A 20548-nucleotide genomic window follows, 5' to 3' on the forward strand; every position below is an offset into this window, starting at 1 on the left:
GCTGATCACGGATGCCACCCACGCGCTAAAAAGTTAATCGGACGACGGGACTCGCGTCGGGGGGCCGAGGGACCGCTGCGCGCCATGCAGTCTGCTTTGCCATGATGGACTGAGTTTTTCGGTGATGGTGTGTTCGATCTGGCCCCCTTGTGTCCGAGTTGACATTTGGCGCATCATATGTTGACGCAGAGGAGGAAGTACAAATGGCCAGGCGCGTCCAGGGGCAGGAACGTTCAGCGAATCTCACTGTTCGTAAGCCCATCATCAATCGTCCATCTCCGGCGCCACATGTTACCGTGTTAGTAGCCTGCACTGACGTCGCTGCCCGACTCGCCCTGTCGTCACTAGCGCTCCAGGGCCACTTCATCTACAGACCACAACCATCACATCACCTTTACACCTCCACCTCTAAAACACCACGACCTTAGAGTCTACACACTATCGACAAGATGTGCATCGTACTATTCACGACGGCGCATCCCAAATACTCACTCATACTCATCGACAACCGCGATGAGTACATCCTGCGCCCAACGTCCCGGCCCAGCTGGTGGACGCACCCAACCTCGGGCCAGCAGGTGCTCTCCGCGCGAGACCTGCAGCGCGCCGAGAAGGGCACGTGGCTCGGCATAACGCGCGACGGACTCCTCGCCGTCCTGACAAATTACCGCGAGCTCAACCCGCAAGACGCAGATCACCCCGTGCACGGCATCCGTAGCCGCGGCCTGGTCGTCAACTCCTGGCTCGGCGGCCTGGCCGCGGGCAAGGGCGGCATCAAGGATGGCGTGCACCACCTGGTGGCGAACCGCAATGTGCAGGGCGTGGGCGGCTTTTCCATGGTCAGCGCCAAGCTGAGGCGCAAGGGCGGGGGCATCGCCATTGTCAGCAACAGGGCGTCGCATCCGGACGACGTGCCACTCGTTGACCTGAACAGCCACGAGACCTGGGGACTCAGCAACACCGTCTTCGACGACCCGCAAGAATGGCCCAAGGTCAAGAGCGGCAAGCGCCTGCTGGACGAGGTTGTGTCCAAGGCGGCCAAGACCGAGGCCTCGCAAGAGGAGCTGATCAAGGGCCTCTTTTCTGTGCTCGACGTCGACACCCTACCAGAGATGAAGGAGGGCCAGGGCTTCGAGGCGTACGTGAGCCAGCTCAAGCACAGCATCTTCGTGCCTCCGATCGGAGACCAGAAGCACCGAGAGGCAATGCAGAGAGCCATGGCGAACGGGCGCTCAGACTGGAGTGTTCTCAACGGTGACGCCAAAGCCGTCGAGGAGCTCCTTGCGGAAGAGCGACCGGATGCCAAGACTCACCCAGAAATAATGGCCGCATTCGAGACGGGCATGTATGGGACGCAGCGTCAGACGGTGCTGCTGGTAGACTTGGAGGGGAATGTGACATTCACCGAGCGCGCTCTCTGGGACGCAAATGGTCATGCGATCCCGAGAGGGGAGGGCGATGTTTCCTTCAAGTTTAGAATCGACGGCTGGGACGATTAAGCAGGGTCATGAAGACTTGGTACGAAGTAACTCATTGTTCGGCGTTTGGGATAAGTAGCACAGAGGCCTCAGATTATAGAAGCCAAGACGATAATGACAAGATATTGGTACATTTAGAGAATCATGTCTTTGTACTCGTGATTGTTATCATTCCGATAATCGATGCAACCCCTCATGCGGGTCGTTGAGACCCTGCCCGGCATGCTTTCCGATGTGCCCAACGCCATACCATTTGAAGAACGCCGCGTTCCCATTTTCAGCGCTCCGTTTTGCCCACCGTGACGCTCCATCCCAACTATAGCGTTGTCTATTCAGCTCGTTTTCTGCTCTTCAGATAGTCTCGGATCTGTTCGTGCTTGCTGGCGAAGAACATGCCAGACTTGTCCCCTCTCCACACCAGCACGCCAATCTCCTCCGCAAAGCGAGCCGTCTCGAGAAACTCCTTATGGTCGTCAAAGTCGCGGAACAAGAATCCGCTAGTCGTCTTCATACGCTCGTTCTCTAGCTGCCATAGACGAATCTGATCAACCACAGTCGGCGGTAGAACCGGCTTATTAGTTAGCGCAGCCGTGCGGTGCATTTGCTCGTGAGCGTGCGCCGCGAGGTATGAGATGATTTGGTCGGCGGTGATGCCAAAATTGATGGCCTGGCGGATAGAGGCGCGGGTAACCCGGCCGGCAACCATGTCTGGGAAGCGCATGCTGAGCTTGGTGAAAAGAGCGAGCACCGCAATTTGTAGGGTCGACTGGGTGTATGCGTATATGCGATAGTTGGTTTCCACGACCACGCTGCCCTTCTGTTCGCCGCTGCCGCCCAACGGTCCAGCCTGGCCAGGATTGAGCGCGGCGGATGTTGCGGCCGCCACCCCGTCGCTGATGGTCCGTAGGCTGTTTCCGCCACTGGTCAAAGTTGTCGCCAGCCTAGTCGGGAAGAACATGGATCGTTTATGCTGCGGAATGTAGATGAGCCCAAAATCCAGCAGCGAGGGAAGCATGTTCTTTCGCTGTTCCGTCAACGCATTCGTGTCATAGGCGCGCCCCAGTTCGAGGCTGGCCAAGACAAATAGGAAGGACAGCATGTCGACAGTCTCGAGCCCGGCAGCCTTGTTGATCTCGCTTGCTTCCAGCCACAAGAGAAGCAGTGTCCAGACCTGCGCGTTCGCCTCCTGCAGCAGGAACGTGAAGCCAGCTTGCGTAATGCCCACACTCCCATTTGGCCGCCTGTCGACCAACCGCCCGGCTACAAGCAGGTCTTTCACGCTCTTATTAGGCCCGGAAGACTCGCCAGCGCTCTTGTAGCCGACGCTGGAGACCACAAAGTGCAAGATGTCTTCCCATTTTTTTCGCGCGTATCGGTCGAGGAAGGCGATATCGATTTCGGTGGGAACAGCGAGACTAGACGGGACGCCGAAAGAATTGTGCGTGCCACCACCGGTGAGGGCGAGCCGGAGAGAAGTCTTGAAGTTGGCAGTCAAGTAAAGCTCTTGCGGCTTCTCCTTGGACGGGGCCGAAATCTGTATGATGTGCAGTCCTCGAAGAATCGAGAGCGCCTGGTCCTTTTGCCTGCAGTATGTCAGACGCTGGACACGTTAAAATCGTCGTGGCAATCTTGGCGCACCGTTTCGCGTCGGGTTTGATCCAGTTGTCGAGATCGGAGAGTAGCATTGGCTTCGGCATGAAGAGCATCCGCATAACAAACGTCTTCGCTGCAACGACTGGTCAGCTCACGATTGATCAGCCTGTGCCTGAATACGAATATCGCACATACCCAGGTGCGTGAGCATGCGACGGAATATGGCAAAAGCGGTCGAGGGCTGCTGGTAGAGCTTCCTAAAGGTCGTGCCAGGCAGCTTCTCGAGATACTCCGCCAGTTGGAGGGACTGCGCCGGACTGACAGACATGTTGGCGGCGGTTCCAGTCTGTCAGTGTGTAGTAACTGTCACTATGTCATTATTGAGGAGCGCAGTTCCGGTTTGCATGCAATCGGAGACTGCTAACGCGGAGGGATGTTGTTCGAGAAGCTTGGCTGGGAAGGCAACGAGCAGATGAAGGTTCACGGCAACCAGCCAACAGGTGCAGGGCCCGGGTGATGGTCGGATAATTGCGTCAGCGATGTGGTTGTGGGGACCCCGTCGGCGCTGAGGAGCCGAAACGCGGGTTCAGGGCGCGCCGACCGTTCAATGCCCGCCTCGGAACTCAACTGTACTCCGTATTAGACACGCCAGCTCCCACTCAGCCAAGCTGCCACTCGTGAAGCAGCGAGTCGCAATGGCGAAAAAATTGTCTCCGACGGGCTTCACCAAGGCCGTCAGTTCTTCAACCTTTGTCGAAGCGAGGCCGCGCGCTGACGCTCACTGCAGGTAATGCGGTCTTTCATGGCCGACTCTGGCTTGGAGCCGAGGTAAGAAGCCGACTGGCGTTTGCTCAGCAAGATGCGGACTGCTCAGATTTTACACACAAATATTTTGGAATGAGTGCATGATTCTTACAAAGTTCTATGCTAGACTTCTTGGGCCACGGGTAAACTATGCGGAATTCGACTACCTCGACGGGCGTTTGATCGCTGATTGAGATCCTACAGTTCCGGGTCCTCAGCGCATCTCCCGGCCGAGTCGATTTTGAGATGGATATCCACAAGGATCATACGGTAAAACTCATAGGATCTCACAGTGGCATTTCATTGCTGATGGGGTTTCTAGAATCGCCTCCAAACTATCCATGGCGGTACCATTGCGAGCCTCGTCGACCTCGGCGGGTCCTTGGCCGTCGCTTCCACTGGCCGTTTTGCAACGGGCGTTTCAACGGATCTGAATGGTACGTGCGTAACGTACACAGACGGAAACCAAGTACTAACGTGAGCAGTGACCTATCTGGCTCCAGGTGGGCGGCCAGGCGACTTGCTCAAGGGCACCGCAATCTGTGACAAAAGTACCAGCCTTCTATGCCCTCCTATAGCACCGTCAGAACCAGATACTGACAGCAGCACAGTTGGCAAGACGCTCGCCTACACCACAGTAACCTTTACCAACAGCAAGGGGCAAATCGCCGCCAGAGGCAGCCACACCAAGTACGTCCCAGTCGTTAGAGGGCTCTTGTGTGCATGCAAAATCTAACTGCCGCAGATATGTCACAGGAACGATGGGGGCCGACGGGCCATACGTCGCCCCTCCCGAGTATTCCGATGTAGACTAGACATGCAGCGAGTTGACTTATAGACCTTTATTATGCTCTGTGCAGCACGGCGACGATGCGCTAGGCACCAGAGTTCACACGTAAATATACAAATCGACGACGCCGACTGATCGCTATTTCTTTAAACAGAAAGTCCAATTGGCATCCGTATTTGCCATCCAATTGCCCCTCGTCACCTCTTCTCATTGTATGGTACGGGGCTGGCCTGGGGCGGGGTGCCATCGGCCTGGTGGTTCAGGCCCATTGCCTCGTAGTGAGACGGCGGCGGAGGCGACATGGCGCCAGTCTGAACGCTGCTTTCGTACGAGCGCTGAATGTGTGGTGATGCCGGCTCCGTCCAATGCTGCTGGGGAGACAGCTCATGCCGGAACTGCGGGGCGTGCAATCCCGCATGTTGGGGTGGCAGCTCTTGAGGGTTGGCGTACACCGGGGGCATTGCTGGCGATGGCTGCTGCCGCTGCTGCTGCTGCCATGTTTGCGGCGGGGGCTGGTGCGTCTGGGCACTGTACTCCACGTAGCCCCAGGGCGGTTGCTGGTGAGCCATCCCAGGGGCCATGGGCCGGACCATCATGAAGGGTTGCTCCGTGGCCCAGACACCATATTGCTTCTTGGTGCCGAGGGCGAAGAGTATCATGAGGATGATAAACGACGGCCAAAAGTTGAAAATAACATCAAGTATGGCAAAGTGAGGTCCCGGAGTCCTCTCGCTGACAATATCAGTGCCGAGGGGAATGTAGTCGGCGTAGTACCCGACGTTGTAGCATGTCTTCATGAGCAAGAGAACGGAGCACACGATTAGGTACCGAGTAGCCTGTTCAATCAATTAGCCGCATGTCCAACGTGTGGCCTCTCAGCCTTGGGGACTTATCGTACAGTCGTTACCCGAGGCTCAGCGCGAGTCTTGACGGCGACCATGATAGATCTGGCCAGGACAAAGACGTTGAAGATCATCTGGATGACGAGCATCGCAAAGGTGACTCGTCTCAGGTCTTGCAGCAGCTTGTAGTTTTCACTGAGTGTTGTCGACACTGCGCCTTGAAACTGGGCCGTATACATCTTTTCGCTAAGCGCAAAGGACACAAGGTTCAGAATGGCGAGAAGGCCGGCGACGCCATATGCGCCCCATTGGATGAATCGATCGACCGACGACACCTTTCCGGCGTGGATGAAGCTAGCAGCCTTGCCGAGGCTGAGCAGGGCGACCAGGATGCCGATGATGGCGAGTTCGTCGAAGAACGAGCCGAGTATGCTGGTCTGGTTTTGCGCCCTGCGGATATTGTTGACGAACTGGTCAACGTCGGAGCCAGAGATGGAATCGTATAATAAGCTGTAGAGGACGGCCAGAAGGTAATTGAAAAAGATGAGCACAATTCCCCTGCACAGAATGATTTGTTAGAAAGCCCGATATTTCCTCACTGCTTTGCGGAGGTTTTCTTACAGGCAGAAAAAGGCGAAGGCGGCTCTGTAGAAGGTGAGCCAGGATCGCGCCGGATCTCGGTGTCTGCGCGCCAGGCACAAGGAGCACAGGAAAACGATGACGGACGGGACGGCGGTGAGAATCAACAGCGCCGCCGCGGCGATGTTGTATATCGAGTAGTCGTTCATGATGGCAGACGTCGGCGAGAGCGTCGCAATCGTTCACTCAAAGACCGTCACCACCGACCGGTGTTGTGGCGCTATCTCCTCCTCGGCCCGCGCAAAGGGAACCAACCGCTCACGCCTGTGACAGCGAGAAGGTGCGATGGGAGGATCGCGCTTCTCGCCAGTGCCGTCGCTCGAGCGTATCGACGGTCGCCACCGGGATGCTCGCGCGTGAAGTCGCCGCAAGGGAAAATTCGTGGGATTGGGGTGTTGAAGAAAGACAAGCAGCAGCCCCGTCGGCAGGGTCACAAGTAATATCCATGCCATGGCCCATGGATCCCCTTGGCGGTCTCGTCGCCCAGGATGGCTGTGGCCCGAAGAGGGCGCACAAGACACACAGCCATTCGTCTGCCATCCCAGGGGATGCAACTCTGGCGTTCAGCTGGACCCCGGGCTAAGCCGCCCGTGTTGCTGGAGCTGTCTGGACGGAACAAGGATGCCCTGCGCCTCGTCCAATGGTGAAGCCGGGTCTCGGCGCTAGAGCGCATGCTGCACTGCCCCATCGGCCGCTTCTGTGGGCTGCTTACCTGCAGCAACACGGGCTCGACAACCGGTCCCAAGCCCTGCTGCTTGAGCCACGAGCGGGTGCGTGCGCCAGATGGCCGCCGCCTTCCGGGCGGGGACCAGTGACGAGCACAGGGCCATTGTTGGCGCGACACGGCAGATGTCAGTGCGATGTCAATCAGTCGTTCCGTCGGCAGCGCGCTCTACATGTCTTCGTCGACTGACTTGATGCATTTGCAAGCGAGGAAAAGAGCCGCACCCAGGGACCGTCTTAGCGGTGAGCTAGCAGGCACAGGCGAGTTTATGATTATTCGGGCAACCGTTTCAGTTCCACTTGGACCCCGTCTAGCGTGCCCTGCTGGGCCCCGTTACAGGCCCCAGGAACCGTAAGGCTCAGAATACACGCGTCCCAAGCAGCCCATTTTATAAGCTCCCCAGGCAGGCCACCACAGGGCGCGGGGTTCCGGTGGCGGCCCTGGCGTTTCCACCACTGTCGTGTGTTCAGCGGAAACCGTCTGCGTTGCCCATCGCACGCGAGGTCGCTGACGGGGCCTTCAATGTCGTCCCAGCCTGGAGTTGGACCAACGCCATAAGCAGCCCTAAACATCCATTGGCGGAAGCTCTAAACAAAGACTCTGTGTCCCGACATGATTCCTGAGAGCTCTGAAAGGGCACGACAGTCCAGGGCGACGCCACCACTACATCTTTGTCAGCGCCATCTTGAGCAACATCCGCATCAAGCACTGCACCATCCACCATGAATCTGCTGTGGTGCACCGCCGGAGCATATGCCCCTTGCCTTGAGCGTCAAAGTTGGCGAAAAGGAAGCTCAGGCTGGAATGCTACCCTGGAGAGATGTGCCTTTTCCGGCTGTCGTCACCTGTCGCCGCGTGACGCGCGCGCGACTCTTCCCTGCGCAACCGTGACGTCACTGAGCCAGATCGCGATCCAGTTGTCAGCGGCGCGTATGAGCAGCAAGGCGCCACCGCCTGGGAACAAAGCAAGGAATCAGGTACATTGCGTCGCGGCCGTTGAACGTTATAAATTGAACACATATGTCGTTCCAGTGTGAGAGAGTCCAGACCGTACATCCTATTCGGAATACTAAGTTACGCTTCTACGCCAGCAACTGAAGATAACACCCAGCATCCAAAATGGCCATCACCACCGCAATTTCCGACCTCTTCAAGTCCTTCTATGAGTTGATCTCTTCCATCTTCGGTGCCGCCTACGCCATTGTCAACAGCGTTGTCGGCGCTGTCGTCGGTTTCGTTACAGGCATCTTCAAGTTGGCCGGTGACGTCCTTGGCGGCGCGATAGACATTGCTGGAGGTGTGGGCAAGTTCATAGCCGGTAAGCCTCCTACACGAACGCGACATAGGCTCTGTCGAGAAGGTATGTCTAACGGTGGTATTGTAGGAAACATTGTTCTCATTTCCGTTGGCGCACTCCTTGCCTTCGCCTTTGTGCGGTACACGGCACAGGGACAGCGGATCGCGGCGCAGAAGAAGACGAATTAACGCGACGGTCGTACAACAAAGTCGGATCATGTCGGGCACGCAACACAAAGGCAGTAGGGTGTTGCCACTTTAGTTTTCGCACCGACGACGTGGAGTTGGCGAAAATTGTCGTTCAAGGATTGGCGCTTGCTTTACACAAGAGACACGATACCCCCCAGTCCATGTTGTCCTTCGAGACCAGCGTCGCTGGTCGTAGCCAGACTTCCAACAAGCTATTGTCATGCGCATCATCCTCGTCGCAGCCGTTACTCCGCCTTCTTTCCCTTCAACCTCAGCCTCTCGTCGGTCCCGTGAAACCAGTCCAGCACGCCGATGCCCCCAAAGTAAACATCGAACCTCTCGTGGTGCCTGTCATGCTTTCGCGCCGCGCCACCGAAGAAATCGTAGCCGCTGTGCACCGTCGAAGTCTCGACCAGCTGCCAGGCGAGAAACACCCACATGGTCAGGATGTGCGTGCGCAGCAGCAGGGGCGGCAGCGCGATCGGCAGGGTGTTGGCCACAATGTGCTCGATCGGATGCGCATACTGCGACGAGAAGGCGACCGGCGCGGTGAACTTGTGGTGTATCTTGTGGATGCGCTTGTAGAAGTAGCGCACGTGGAAGAGCCGGTGCGAATAATAGAAGAGTGCCTCACGCACGACGACGCAGATGATGAAGTCGCGCGCGAACTCGGTCAGCGAGGGCAACGCCGCCTCAACGCGGACTGCAGGCGGGTGACCCTGCGCGTAGGAAGCATAGGTGAGGGCGAGGTGGATGGCGGTGATGAGGATTTGGTTCCGAGTTGATACCGCGACGGCGTGCCATATCTCGGCCGCCGTGGGCTGCTTCGGCGCCGGCTGGATCTTGTGGCGCTCAGAGAAGGCCGGCGCGATAGTGTCGAGAGAGACAAACACGATGCAGGGTATCCACCAGAAGACAACTTGGATGACGAGGTTGCCTACAACATCGATGGCGTACGGGTTGTACGACGCAACCGTGTGCTTCCACAGGTTCGCCACTTGATCCATGGTTTTGGTCCCGAAGTGAAACGACAATGTAATCTGCCGTCGTGTGAGGATGGCTCTGGCGATGGGAGAAGCTGGGAAGCACAGCTGTCAGCGGCTCGCGCGGGCTTGTAGTCGTGAGAGACCAACGTCCAGAGTTGTCGCAACTTCACAAGGCGAGAGACGCCCGTTAGCACATCGACAACACTATATAAAAGCTTCAACGCGGAGGCGAACCCCACTGTCCATACGAGCCTCGGCTCCGCGTTAAGCCATTTTCGCACGTCAGTTGCCCGCCAAAGCTGCCTGCCAGCCCCTTCCCACCACTCCGGGGACCCCGGAATCCACCCGACGCCATTTCGCGCGCCGTCTCTGACGGGCATTTCCTGGCACTTTTTGTGTCGGAACAGACCCGACGACACAGCATCGGACGACAACGTTCGATAGATCAAATGTTCTTTTATTAACATGCTGCTGCACCTGAAGTTGAGAATCTACGATCCTGCCGAGCTCTGCATATCTTGCCCATTCTTCGGCATCGCATGTGATTCCACTTGCTGAGGTCACGTCGTCGCATGAGGTAGCGACCGACATCGCTTGAAGGGGGGCTCACTCATGCCACCCTGACATCCAGCTCATCAGGATCCTGTAGCTGGCCTCTCGTTGAAACCGCGGCACCTCGTGACCCGCCTCATCGATCCCGACGAACACCAGTTTCCTGTCCCTCGTGCCCTTCCACTCGCCCGTGCCTTTGAAGTGCTCAGGGAGGGCCGCCCATCGCGCCGCGCGGTATTCTGCCTGCCCGCTCCATCGTACTTCATCGTAAGCCATCTTGTTGCCGGGCGTATTGCAGATGAAGTCATCGTTGCCGTTCAGAACCAACAGCCTGATGGGGGCGTTTTCCTGCGTCTGATGGGCATCGAGCACACTCGCAATGTCCGAGAGCATGGAGCGGTAGTATGAGTAGCCTTCAGAATACCCTGCACTCCAGTACTTGCCGCCAAGTACCCAGTTCGCATCAAGGAAAACGAAATCCTCTGGGAGACCGAGAGCAGAAAGGACGCTGGGCTGGCGAAAGTACGCTGTTATATTACCCTGGACAGGATCTGCGCAAGCTGCGTCTGAGCATATGTGGCGGACTGTGATGCTGTGTGAGAACATGCAACTCGGCCTCGCAATTCGGCAAAGACTTACTGTCATAAAGATCTCGCCCTGATGCATCGTAGAAAGGTTGCCACTTCTGGCAGTACGTGGCTGCGCCGTAACACAGAATGGGGTCGTCCGTCGCCAAGCACGCTTGACGCTGCCTCCAACACTCTGGGAATATCTCGCGCATGGCATCACAGGCTGTCGCATTCAAAATGTCCTTGCCACGATCGCTTTCGCAAAGCAACTCGTACGCGCCCAAGGCCGTTGCGGGAAGATCAACTAGGCCGTTCACGATGATCATTGATGTGATGTTGCCCTTGAAGGCGTTCTTGCTCCCGTACCTACGAGCATCAAGAATGTGCTTGACATAAGTTGGCGCGTAATGACCTCCGTACGACTCTGCAGCGAAATGGATCGGCAGGTGTGCCCTCTGAGGAAACAGCTTTGTGAAGAAGATGTTGAGGAACGTCTGAAAGTCTTCGGCCGCGTCTTCATCTCCGGTCGAGAGGTGGTCCTCATCCGATACCTGGGACAATCCTGCACCAGCGGGTTGCTCAAGGAACAGCACAGAGGCGTTGTTGTTCCAGCTCCAAGGGTTCGGCTCTGTCGTGTTTGTGCCCGGCACGAGGGTGCAGGCACCCATCTCAGTGAGGGCGCCGTACATGCTCGATTCTCCCGGTCCCCCATTGATCCAGAGGACAATCGGGTCCTTCTTCGGGTTGCCTCTGCTTTCAAAGAACCAGTAGAAGAGGCGCCGGTGGTCAGTCACGTCCACCGTGCCAGTCCACTGCCGGCCGCCATTGGTGTTGCACAGCGTGTCATTTTGCCGCTTCGACGTGTGCTGGCCAGCCTTGAAGGGAGAAGGGCTCTTTGAGTCGCGAATCTCGAGAGCAGGGTCCGACTCTGCCCGCTCAACGGAGATTGCGTGATGACCTATCCGTACCGGTCGAGGTAAATCTCCCAGACGCACGAGCCTCGTGGACGCAGTCTGTAGTAGAACGCTCGATAGTATTATTGTAATTGATATGAGCATGCTGCAGTCTATCGGGGTACTCTGCTGTCGTAGAAGGAGGCACACAATGTGTGAGAAACGGCAGTACCTGCGTATGGTGCAGAAATGAGGGGATGTGTGCTTCTTGTAAGTATTGAACCCCGTCAGGAACGTTTTCCCTGCACAGGGGCAACTTGCAAATAAGACTGCAAAGTGTGACGAGCCACCCCCTGTCAGGAACTCCCACGGCCCAGTAGGACATCATTGTTGGCTGCTCTCCAGGTGCTAGAGCCCAATGACCGGAAAGAGCGACCAACACCACCGGTATTAGTACGGAGTAGGAAGTCGAAAACTATGAGAGCCATGCAAGTAGTAATACTCAGCACATTCGACGTGGTCCTTGGGGTTGGTGCACAGCCTGTAATTGGCTTCGGCATGAGTAACAGCAGTGTCATTTCTTCCTAACCTTGGCCTGGACAATGGCGACACGAGCCAAGCTGTCTTTCCAAGCAAGGGCGTATCGGCAGCGATGCCAGTTTCTTCGCCCACGGGCACACGGGTGAAGTGAAACAGATTGATAGTCCAAGAAATTATCAGAGTATCACATACTTCAGAGTGCCTGGCCGGAGTGAGCAAGCGAGTCATTACATCGTAAACCCAGTCCAAAACATCGACTACAACATGAGCAGTCCACCACCGGCTGCGTACCCAGGTAGATAGCGACTTCCACGCCCTTGACGCTCGAAAGCCCCCCAGCATTCGCGTCTATGCCCTCCTTCCTATATTTGCCAAGCGGTCCCTCTGTGAACAAACGCGTCACTTGCATCTTCCATGATCATTGCCGCCTGCCTATTCTGCCGGATGTAAATACGCCACTGTACTTGTTCACACCGCGGGCCCGAGAACTCCGTAGTCCCAATACACCATCTCAAACACGCACTCAAGTCAGAGTACTCAACATTGCGCGGACAAGTCGAGGCGGTGGACCTGCGCGATGCCAAATCAGCGGCCGGTCCAACAAGCCAGATGTCTGCACATCAGGGCGCACCTTATCGGTATTTTGGTACGCTGATGGACATCCTACCTTTCTTGTCCTTTTCAATCCGCGGCGGCTTGGGGCCAGCAATTTCCCTCTCCACCTTCTCCTCGTACACGACTAGCTGACCGTCAGGCAGCCTCTCAGTGCGGATAATCTCGCGCTCGCCAAGGTCGCCTCTGGGGCGGTGAGCCAGCTCCATCTCCAGAGCCCGTATCTCGGCTCGGATGTCTCGCCCAGAGCGAGACCGGGATCGAGAACGCTCCACGACTGGGCCGACAACGAGTTCATCATGATGGTGATGGTGATGGTGGTGGTGCGGGTAGGAATCATAGCTTGTAGAAGTCGTAACAGTTCTGGCTGGCGAGGACTCGCGGATTACAGTCTTCGTCCTGTCGACTATCTCGACCGCAGGCGCGGCGTCAACGACCACAGGGGCTGGTGGAGGCGGAGGGATAACCACTTTAGGGGGAGGAGGCGGCGGTGGTACTGCCACGGGTGGCGGAATGACGAATTCCTCCTTGCGCTCCTCGATGGCCCCAGCCGATGAACGTGCTGCGGCTACCTCGAGCTCGGCTAGTGAGTCGGTCAGCGTGGGCCAATGTACCGTTAAAGTTTGAACCTGCCTTTGTTGTACTCCTCACTCAGCTTGAGCAGCTCGTCAATGTTGTCTTGGCCAAGGGCCTTCTGGACAATTATCGTGTTCCCCTAGAGAAGGCTGTGAGTAGGGGTAATAGCTACGTGAGTATGACAAACCTACCTCTTCCACGTAAGGGTAGCCGAGATCGATCAGAGCACGCTTGGACACAAGCCTCGAGGGAATCTTCGTCTTGCCCTTCTTCGGATACTCGCTCCGGACGGTCGTCCCTCCGGCGCTGCTGGATGAACGGCTAGTTGTCGAGGAGGAGCGAGAGCTAGCACGATGAGTACGAGTCCGGGTGGAACGAGACTCGCGGCTCCGATCCCTCCGCTCTCGCTCGCGGACTAATTCCCGCTCGCGGACCCGCTCGGGGTATGGACGGTACTCGTCGTCGCCATAGCGATCAGGATCAACGACGTTTATATCGTCGTAGAAACCTCGGTCGCGATATTGTCTTGGGGGTGGCAGTCCACGGGTCTTTGGCAGAGGAATAGGCGTGTATGGAGGTGCACGATAGTCCTCGCGGTAAATGTCTTCGCGGCGGGCCGGGGCAGGGTATTCTTCACGCGGTTCATAGATGCGTCGGAGCGGGCGCCGGTCGAAGGTGTCCAGGGACGATTGACGCCGGAGAAAGGCAGGCCGCCTGGGAGAAGAATCGCGGTAATACTCGCGGTCGCGCTCCTTTTCCATGACAACCCGGCGGTCGTAGTCGGGACCCGAGGGTGCTCGTTCCCGCCTTGGGTCAAAGCGCGGCTCATCGTCATAATATCGTCGGTCGCGGACCAGGTCGTCATCGTGGTATCTGGGACGGTCATGCCTTTCGTCGGAATGGTCACGGCTGCGCCCGCCTCTCATGTAATATCGGTCATCTTCGACGCGGTCCCGCTCGTACATGAAGCGATCCCGGTCCCAGCGCTCGCCGGCCATGGCTGTGTTTTCGTTCAACGGCGGTGACGACGCTGGCTAGAGTGCAACGTATAAATGTGTGACTTAGCACTGCGTGCAACCGCTGAGCGACAGTTGCACCTAACGCGGGTGGAAGACGTGATGTGCCGATCGGACAAAGGCTTGCCTTCTCTTTACCGATGCCGGTGCTAGCAAATCCTTTGGCGTGGGAGAGAAATCGTGTGCTAGGGAGAAGCGGTGCAAGAAGAAACCGAGGGCACGCAGCAGCGGGAGGCGGAAGCCAAGGAGGGCCACGAGGGGGGCGATGACGTCGGACTGTAGGAGATGCCCCGCCTTGGTTGGTGGGAGGTTCCAGGTTTGGGGTGGCAGATGGACGGGCGATTTGGCAGGCGCGAGCCACTCAGTGCGGCGCTTCAGCCGCCTTCAAGCACGCACAGCCACGACTCGAGGACAAAGTCCGACCTGATGACCTCGTCGACAGTGGCCCAACTGACCCGGGCGAGAGGTCATCCGTGGGAGAACCTGGGTTGGAGCGAGCAGCCAGAACGGTGACGGCCACGCGAATCTGAGGGTCAAGGTCTGCCGTATTATATTGCCCTCCATGCTCAGTCTACGCGGCTACGGGTTGTTGCGCACTGCTGCGATCGTGAGTCGTCGAAACGCATGAGGCCCAATGCTTGCAAGGAAAAGGGAGGCTGGTGTTTGGCTTTGGTTGGGTTGCTGCTCGACGCCTGATGGTGGGGACGCCGGTGGCCCAAGATGGCTGCCATGGCCTCGTACAGTGCTGTACATGTGCCCGCGACTCCGCCGGCACCAAGTAGTGCGTCCCAGCTGACCAGGATGAGGCCTTGAGCCTTGAGCGAGCCCGCGATACCGTTGCGATGCCTCCCGATAGTGTCAGCGGCCAACGCTCGCGCAGATCCAGCCGCTGCACGCACGAAACTCCTCGATCGCGCATGCAAGAACCTGCCCGCCACCCTTTGTCGGTTGACCCAAATCCAAAATCCGCTCCACGTCGCGGAAGCGGCCCTCGCCGGCGGGTAGACGAGCCGCTCCTTCGACCCGCGCTCTAACAGCAGCCATCCGGGCTCTAACGCCACGCTGCGCCCACACTGTCCCACAACCTCAAAGCCCGGGCACTGTGGCCACGCTTGCCAAGGTCACCCACGCATCCACGCCAATTTACCTTCGACTATTGCCCACTTTTCGAGGGCGTGCACCCCTTCTGGCTCGGAGGGGGGATTGGGCAGTGAGGGAGTAGTTCGTTCTCTCCATTGTTTGCAAGATCTTTTCGGGGCTGGGGATGCGACATCGGGCAAGACGTCGTGCTCGATGGGCCGCATCACGTTGCGGCGGCGGTTTTGCTCCTGCAACGGTTGCAGATCCATCCATCGTCTCGCCCACAGGCGGGTAATGCCGGTGGGCGCAATACCGAGCCCTGCATATGCCAAGTCGCAGCCGGGCTAGTGCCTGGCTCTTCATAATTTGGTACTAAGGCACCACCTGGAACCACTATGGCTAACTGCTCCTGTGCGAAGCATCCGATACGAATGCAAGACGGCGAGTTAATGTCACGCTGTGGCACCCAAAACGCCATCCGTCTGCAGCTCGCCGGGTCTTGTTCTCGATCTCCGCGCCGAGACACCATGCTGACAGCCTGCCGGTAGAGCCAGTTTTGCTCTGCATACAAGCACGAATTCGTACTTCATGAAGGCCGGATTCCAAACCATTCGGCAAGGAGGGACAGCACGGACCGCCCAAGCCGCCTCAGCCGCCCACCACCCGGAACGGGAAGACTGACACGGCACTACCGATCATCGGGTACCGAGGGAGTGGGTCGTTTCCAGGGCTTGCGAGGCTCGGCTTCGACTGGGGTCGCAAATGCCTCGCGCTGCGATTTGGGGGCCGCGGAGCATTCCCTGTCATGCAGCAGCGCTATCTGAGTCAGGCCAGGCGCCTCAGTGACATCGCGACCACGTTTGATGAGACTGCCTGTTTCTATCCCTGTCAATCCCCCCATTTAGGCGAATGCTCGCCAGCGATCTTCAACCCTTGCGGTTACTGGCACTTGGCGGATGGGCGGTGCCAGTCCATCTCCACGCTCCCCTGAAGGCAAGTTTGACAGCACGGGTGAACTCTTGGGTGAATGCTCTGTCATTGTTCACAGGATGACAGGTCATCAAACTAACAACTGACAGCACGTCTTTGTTCATCACAGTCCGTGCAGACTCAACAAGATCGGATTCGAGGCTGCTCCCGACGAATGCTGGGATTCTGGATATAAGTGGCTGACTTGCAAGACTGGACGAGCGTGAGAGCTCAAGGGCCTGGCTTTCGTCACTATGGCACATATTTCTGCACCATCTTGAGGATTGCTGCGTCCACCTCCTTTGGACTGGTTGCGTTGAGGTAATGGCCGCCTCCTTCGACAAAATCCAGCGTCGCCTCGGGCGCGTTTGTAAACAATTTGATGTGCTCTTCTGCTACCGGACGCCCAAACACCGGGTCCTCAACACCCTGCCATGATGAAGTTAGCAAGCCGGAATCCTTCCGTCGCCAGGGGGACACGAACGTGGAGCCAGTAGACGGGGCACTTGATGTCTCTCAGTCGAAGTAGCAGCCCATCCCTCTCAAGGAGATTGATCAGAGCCATGCGGAGCTTCTTCCGGCCCTCATCACCCGAGTACACGGCCTTGAGGGTTTCGTCCCAAAAGGATAGGGTCTCCGCTGTGACGGTGCTGGAGAACCCCAGCTTCGCAACCATGCCGCGCCAGACCTCGTCGACGACGAAGTCCGGGGTAGGCACGGGGCTAGACCAGGCCTCATAGAAAGGGGCCAGTTGGGTTTTCGGGTCCCAGCAACCCTTTTCACGGGACGCCGCAGACTCGTAATCCATTGAGCTACCGAGAGGCAGCAAGCCCAGGATCTATTCTCAATTAGCCGTCTTCGAATCGCTCGTTGCGAAAGAAACCTGAAGGCAGAATGCTGCCGCGAACCCCGGCAGGCGCGGCAACCTGTCAAAAACCGATCGAACCGGGGCACATACCCTGTCTGGCGCGAGAAGCGCCATACGCACAACCATCCACCCACCTTGGCTGGTGCCAAGAGCGAACGCCTTGGGGACGTTCAAGGCGTCCATGACCTGCAAGGCCATTGTTGCGGTGTCCCAGTAAGTGAACTGTTCCGACGGAGAGCTGGTGGCACCGTGGCCAAGCGGCTCGATGGCAAGGAGGTTGGTGACATCGGTGAGGGCCTTGTTCTCAAATTGCACGTTGAACAGAGACGACGTCGTGCACATGGAGTTGATGAGGACCACCGTGGGCTTTGCAGGGTTGATTCTTTCCCCGGAAACGCGGTAGCCGACGGTAATGCCACCCAGGTGAGGGACCTTGACAGTCGTGGTAGCGGCCATTTTCTGTCACTATCTCTTTCGGAGGATTTGGTCAACAAAAGCAATGTGACAGTTTGGCCCAATATGCGAAGCGGAGGTAATGCAACTGAGGAGCCAGCCTCAAAGGCAACCTGTGGGCTGTGCGCTGGTTTTGTTGCCGTCCGAGGCACAACACATGGACCGAGGGGCAAGTCCTCCGTGGATTTCTTGTACAAGCCATAGCCATGTCCTCTTCAACAACTGGCTGTCGCAGAGTTCCGCTCGGCTTGCATTCCCTATCATGGTCACTCTGCCCGCTTACCCCGCTTGGAGCAGCAACTCTTCACTAATTTACAAGTGCCAGGGCCCCGGCTGCGCTAAGTGGTTCCCCGAGGCTCATGGGCGACTAGTAATAACTGGAGTCGAACGACCTTGTCCAGTTCGTCGGCAAAACGAAGCATGGCAGGTAGGGGTGCCAACCCTCGGCCGCGCCAGCGCATGTATCAGCCATGTCGCCGCGCAAAGCGGACGCAGGGAGGATCCATCTGCCGGCACTACTTTTTTTCCCGTCCTCGAGGCCGTTGGAAGTGGGTTTGGTCGAAAGATGGCGTCGGGTGCCATGGGCTCTCAAGAGACTGCCGATCATCTTGTTCCCTGTCAAACTCAGTCTGCATGTGCAGAGTCCCCCTGAAGCGTCTTTGTTGAAGAACTGCCTCCGATTCTTAAGCCTTCGCGCTTGCCCCTCGTGTGTCTTGATGCCGTGACTTTTTCTATACCAGCTTGGACAGCAAAGCAGCCATGGCATCAAGCGACAAATCGCCGCTTCCAGGCCTCCCGGGATTCGACCCGGACAACCTGCAGCCGTGGACTGTCCAAGTTGTTGCCTCCGTTACTGTACTGGCAGTCGTTGCCGTCACCCTGCGAATCGTGAGCCGAAAACTGAAGCATCAGCCGCTATGGTGGGACGACGGAATGATTGTCTTCTCCCTAGTAAGTCGTGGAAGTGGGCGAGACAGGAGCTAAACAGGGACCTGACATTGAACGCAGTGCTGGAACCTTGTGGTCGTCGGCTTCATCTTCGCCATGTACTCGGCAGGGATGGGCATTCACGCTGACAAAGTTGAACCCACGTCCATTGTCATGATGGCCAAATGGCTCGTCGTCGCGGAAGTCCTCTACGCCTGGAACCTTGGCTGGACCAAAACAGCGTTGTTGCTCATGTACTACCGCATATTCCATCTTCCTTACTTCAAGAAGATGGCGTGGATAGTCGGCGCGTTCGTCTGGGCGTGGGTGATTTGCATCACTTTCCTCTTCATCTTCATCTGCGTACCGGTTCAGAAGCTATGGTACCAGGACATCCCGGGACACTGCATCAACCAGGTCGGCACTTGGATAGCCAACGCCGCATCCACGATCTTGACTGATCTCATCATCCTGCTTATGCCGATACCGCAAATTTGGAGCCTACAACTACGCAAGACGGAGAAGATCGGTCTAACTCTAGCATTCTGCCTGGGCTTTTTGTGAGAGACACTTTATCTCGAACTCTCAAGCAACCCTGCTAAACGTTTGCAGCGTCGTCTTTGCATCTGCCTACCGAACGAGCGTTCTCTTCACATATACCAACACAGACCCGACATATACCCTCGCCCCCACCGTCGGATGGACTGCCATCGAAATGTCTGCCGGCATAGTCTCTGCGTGCCTACCGACGCTCCTCCCCATCGTTCTGATTTTCCTCCGCTGGTGCGGCCTCAAGCGCGATCCGTCGGCAATTCAGGTAGACGGCGACATGCCCTTGACCTTCGGCGGGTCTGGCGGCAAGGACTCCAAGGGGTCCAAAGGAGGTAGCGGTAAACGCTCCCGCGGGATGGATTCGGCACTGCGAACACAAGATGATGTGCGAGGGGGCGATAAGACCTTCTATAGGCTGCCGGACGACACAGAATCCGACAGTATCGTATCCGGGCGAGTCAAGCCCGACGGCGAGGTGCCGACGACGTATTTGGACTCGAAGCTGCGACCAGATGTACGAGGGTATGAGCATACGACCAGGAGTTTTACCGCAGGCGGGCATGCCAACAGCAAGGATAACATTCCTATGCATTCGATTCGCGTGGACACCGACTTTCAGCAGTCCACCTACAAGCAATGATTCTTCGCTACCGAGCTTAGCGTTTTCGGACCGATTCTATTTTGGTAAAAAGTACAATGTTGGCGAATGAAGAAAAGACGTCAAAAGCAGCTTCTTTATGTTATAACCACTCTGATGTTTCTACCGCTAAGACTTGTACGAAATATGGCGTTTTCAATGAGACACAGAGCCTTGGATCCGAGAAAGTGCTGATTCGAACGAGCCTGATCTTGCTTTGTGAACCTTCAAAACTGAACGTGAATGTTACATGTACATGTCTCCCATTTTCGCCCCAACCCCGTCGCTTCCGGTGACTCCTGGGCGTTTGTGCCTACTCACTGGTGTTCTAAATACTGAGCAATCGATTGCTTGAAGTGCGTAGGCAATGTACCCAGCTCAGCAACCGAGCTCGACTGCTTGAGCGAACAGGGCGTAGGTGTCGGCGTGGTTGAGATTCATTTGTGGAGGAAGGCTGCGGATAAAGTCATAACCATAGCCGGCGTAATCTTCGGTGCCCTGAATGTGGCGAAGGTGGGATACCTCATGAAGAACTACGTTCCCCTGGTCTTGTTCGTGACAGCCGCGACTCTGATAAGGTGTTTGGTAAAACCCTGGACAATAAGCCATGAGCCCCATACTCGGCATCGTGTAGGCCAATATCGCGTCAGAGCACTGGTTCATTGCGTCACCGCAGAAGAACTTCGCGCCAGATCTCATGCTGGAGCACTCTTGCGCAATTCGTCCGTATACTGCTGAGACGACGCCACGGGCTTCAGGGTCGGACCTCTTAAAGTACTCCACGAACCTCCGAGTGCCTTGACAGGCTTCTTGCTGAGATCTTTGTGCAAGGCGAGCACAATGAGTGATATCTGCTTGTATGGCTCGGGCTGCCTGGCTCTGGCAGTCTCCCTGAACTCGGCTGCGCTTGTGGACAGCAGCATGAATTGCAGCAGATGCGACGCCGTCGATCTCCGCCGTGAG

The 20548-nt window shown here is 57.0% G+C and overlaps 8 protein-coding genes across 8 annotated transcripts; 3 read left to right on the forward strand and 5 right to left on the reverse strand.

The window, feature by feature from the left end:
* Positions 1–449: 449 nt before the first annotated feature.
* PLICBS_005948 (uncharacterized protein) lies at positions 450–1499 on the forward strand (the record flags this gene model as incomplete). Its single annotated transcript, XM_018319686.2, has 1 exon — positions 450–1499. One exon carries the CDS (start codon positions 450–452, stop codon positions 1497–1499), a length of 1050 nt encoding a protein of 349 aa, XP_018182160.1.
* A 307-nt stretch (positions 1500–1806) lies between these two features.
* PLICBS_005949 (RNA polymerase II transcription factor B 52 kDa subunit) lies at positions 1807–3399 on the reverse strand (the record flags this gene model as incomplete). Its single annotated transcript, XM_018319687.2, has 3 exons — positions 1807–3061; positions 3117–3204; positions 3267–3399. 3 exons carry the CDS (start codon positions 3397–3399, stop codon positions 1807–1809), a joined length of 1476 nt encoding a protein of 491 aa, XP_018182161.1.
* Positions 3400–4862: 1463 nt separating this feature from the next.
* Positions 4863–6295, reverse strand: PLICBS_005950 (uncharacterized protein; the record flags this gene model as incomplete). The annotated part of the gene is made up of 3 exons (XM_018319689.1): positions 4863–5501; positions 5564–6065; positions 6129–6295. The coding sequence occupies 3 exons, from the start codon at positions 6293–6295 to the stop codon at positions 4863–4865; spliced, it is 1308 nt and encodes a 435-aa protein (XP_018182163.1).
* A 1694-nt stretch (positions 6296–7989) lies between these two features.
* On the forward strand, positions 7990–8355 carry PLICBS_005951 (uncharacterized protein; the record flags this gene model as incomplete). The annotated part of the gene is made up of 2 exons (XM_018319690.1): positions 7990–8188; positions 8255–8355. 2 exons carry the CDS (start codon positions 7990–7992, stop codon positions 8353–8355), a joined length of 300 nt encoding a protein of 99 aa, XP_018182164.1.
* Positions 8356–8600: 245 nt separating this feature from the next.
* Positions 8601–9362, reverse strand: PLICBS_005952 (uncharacterized protein; the record flags this gene model as incomplete). The annotated part of the gene is made up of 1 exon (XM_018319691.2): positions 8601–9362. The coding sequence occupies one exon, from the start codon at positions 9360–9362 to the stop codon at positions 8601–8603; it is 762 nt and encodes a 253-aa protein (XP_018182165.2).
* A 585-nt stretch (positions 9363–9947) lies between these two features.
* Positions 9948–14081, reverse strand: PLICBS_005953 (uncharacterized protein; the record flags this gene model as incomplete). Its single annotated transcript, XM_018319692.2, has 5 exons — positions 9948–10477; positions 10533–11420; positions 12563–13090; positions 13159–13222; positions 13275–14081. 5 exons carry the CDS (start codon positions 14079–14081, stop codon positions 9948–9950), a joined length of 2817 nt encoding a protein of 938 aa, XP_018182166.2.
* Positions 14082–16400: 2319 nt separating this feature from the next.
* On the reverse strand, positions 16401–17472 carry PLICBS_005954 (uncharacterized protein; the record flags this gene model as incomplete). Its single annotated transcript, XM_018319693.2, has 3 exons — positions 16401–16577; positions 16633–16986; positions 17107–17472. 3 exons carry the CDS (start codon positions 17470–17472, stop codon positions 16401–16403), a joined length of 897 nt encoding a protein of 298 aa, XP_018182167.2.
* Positions 17473–18228: 756 nt separating this feature from the next.
* PLICBS_005955 (uncharacterized protein) lies at positions 18229–19588 on the forward strand (the record flags this gene model as incomplete). Its single annotated transcript, XM_018319694.2, has 3 exons — positions 18229–18420; positions 18478–18956; positions 19009–19588. 3 exons carry the CDS (start codon positions 18229–18231, stop codon positions 19586–19588), a joined length of 1251 nt encoding a protein of 416 aa, XP_018182168.1.
* Between the last annotated feature and the right edge of the window lie 960 nt (positions 19589–20548).

The sequence above is a fragment of the Purpureocillium lilacinum genome, assembly GCF_023168085.1.
Source record: "Purpureocillium lilacinum CBS 284.36 DNA, scaffold_4, whole genome shotgun sequence".
Classification (NCBI taxonomy): Eukaryota; Fungi; Ascomycota; class Sordariomycetes; order Hypocreales; family Ophiocordycipitaceae; genus Purpureocillium; species Purpureocillium lilacinum.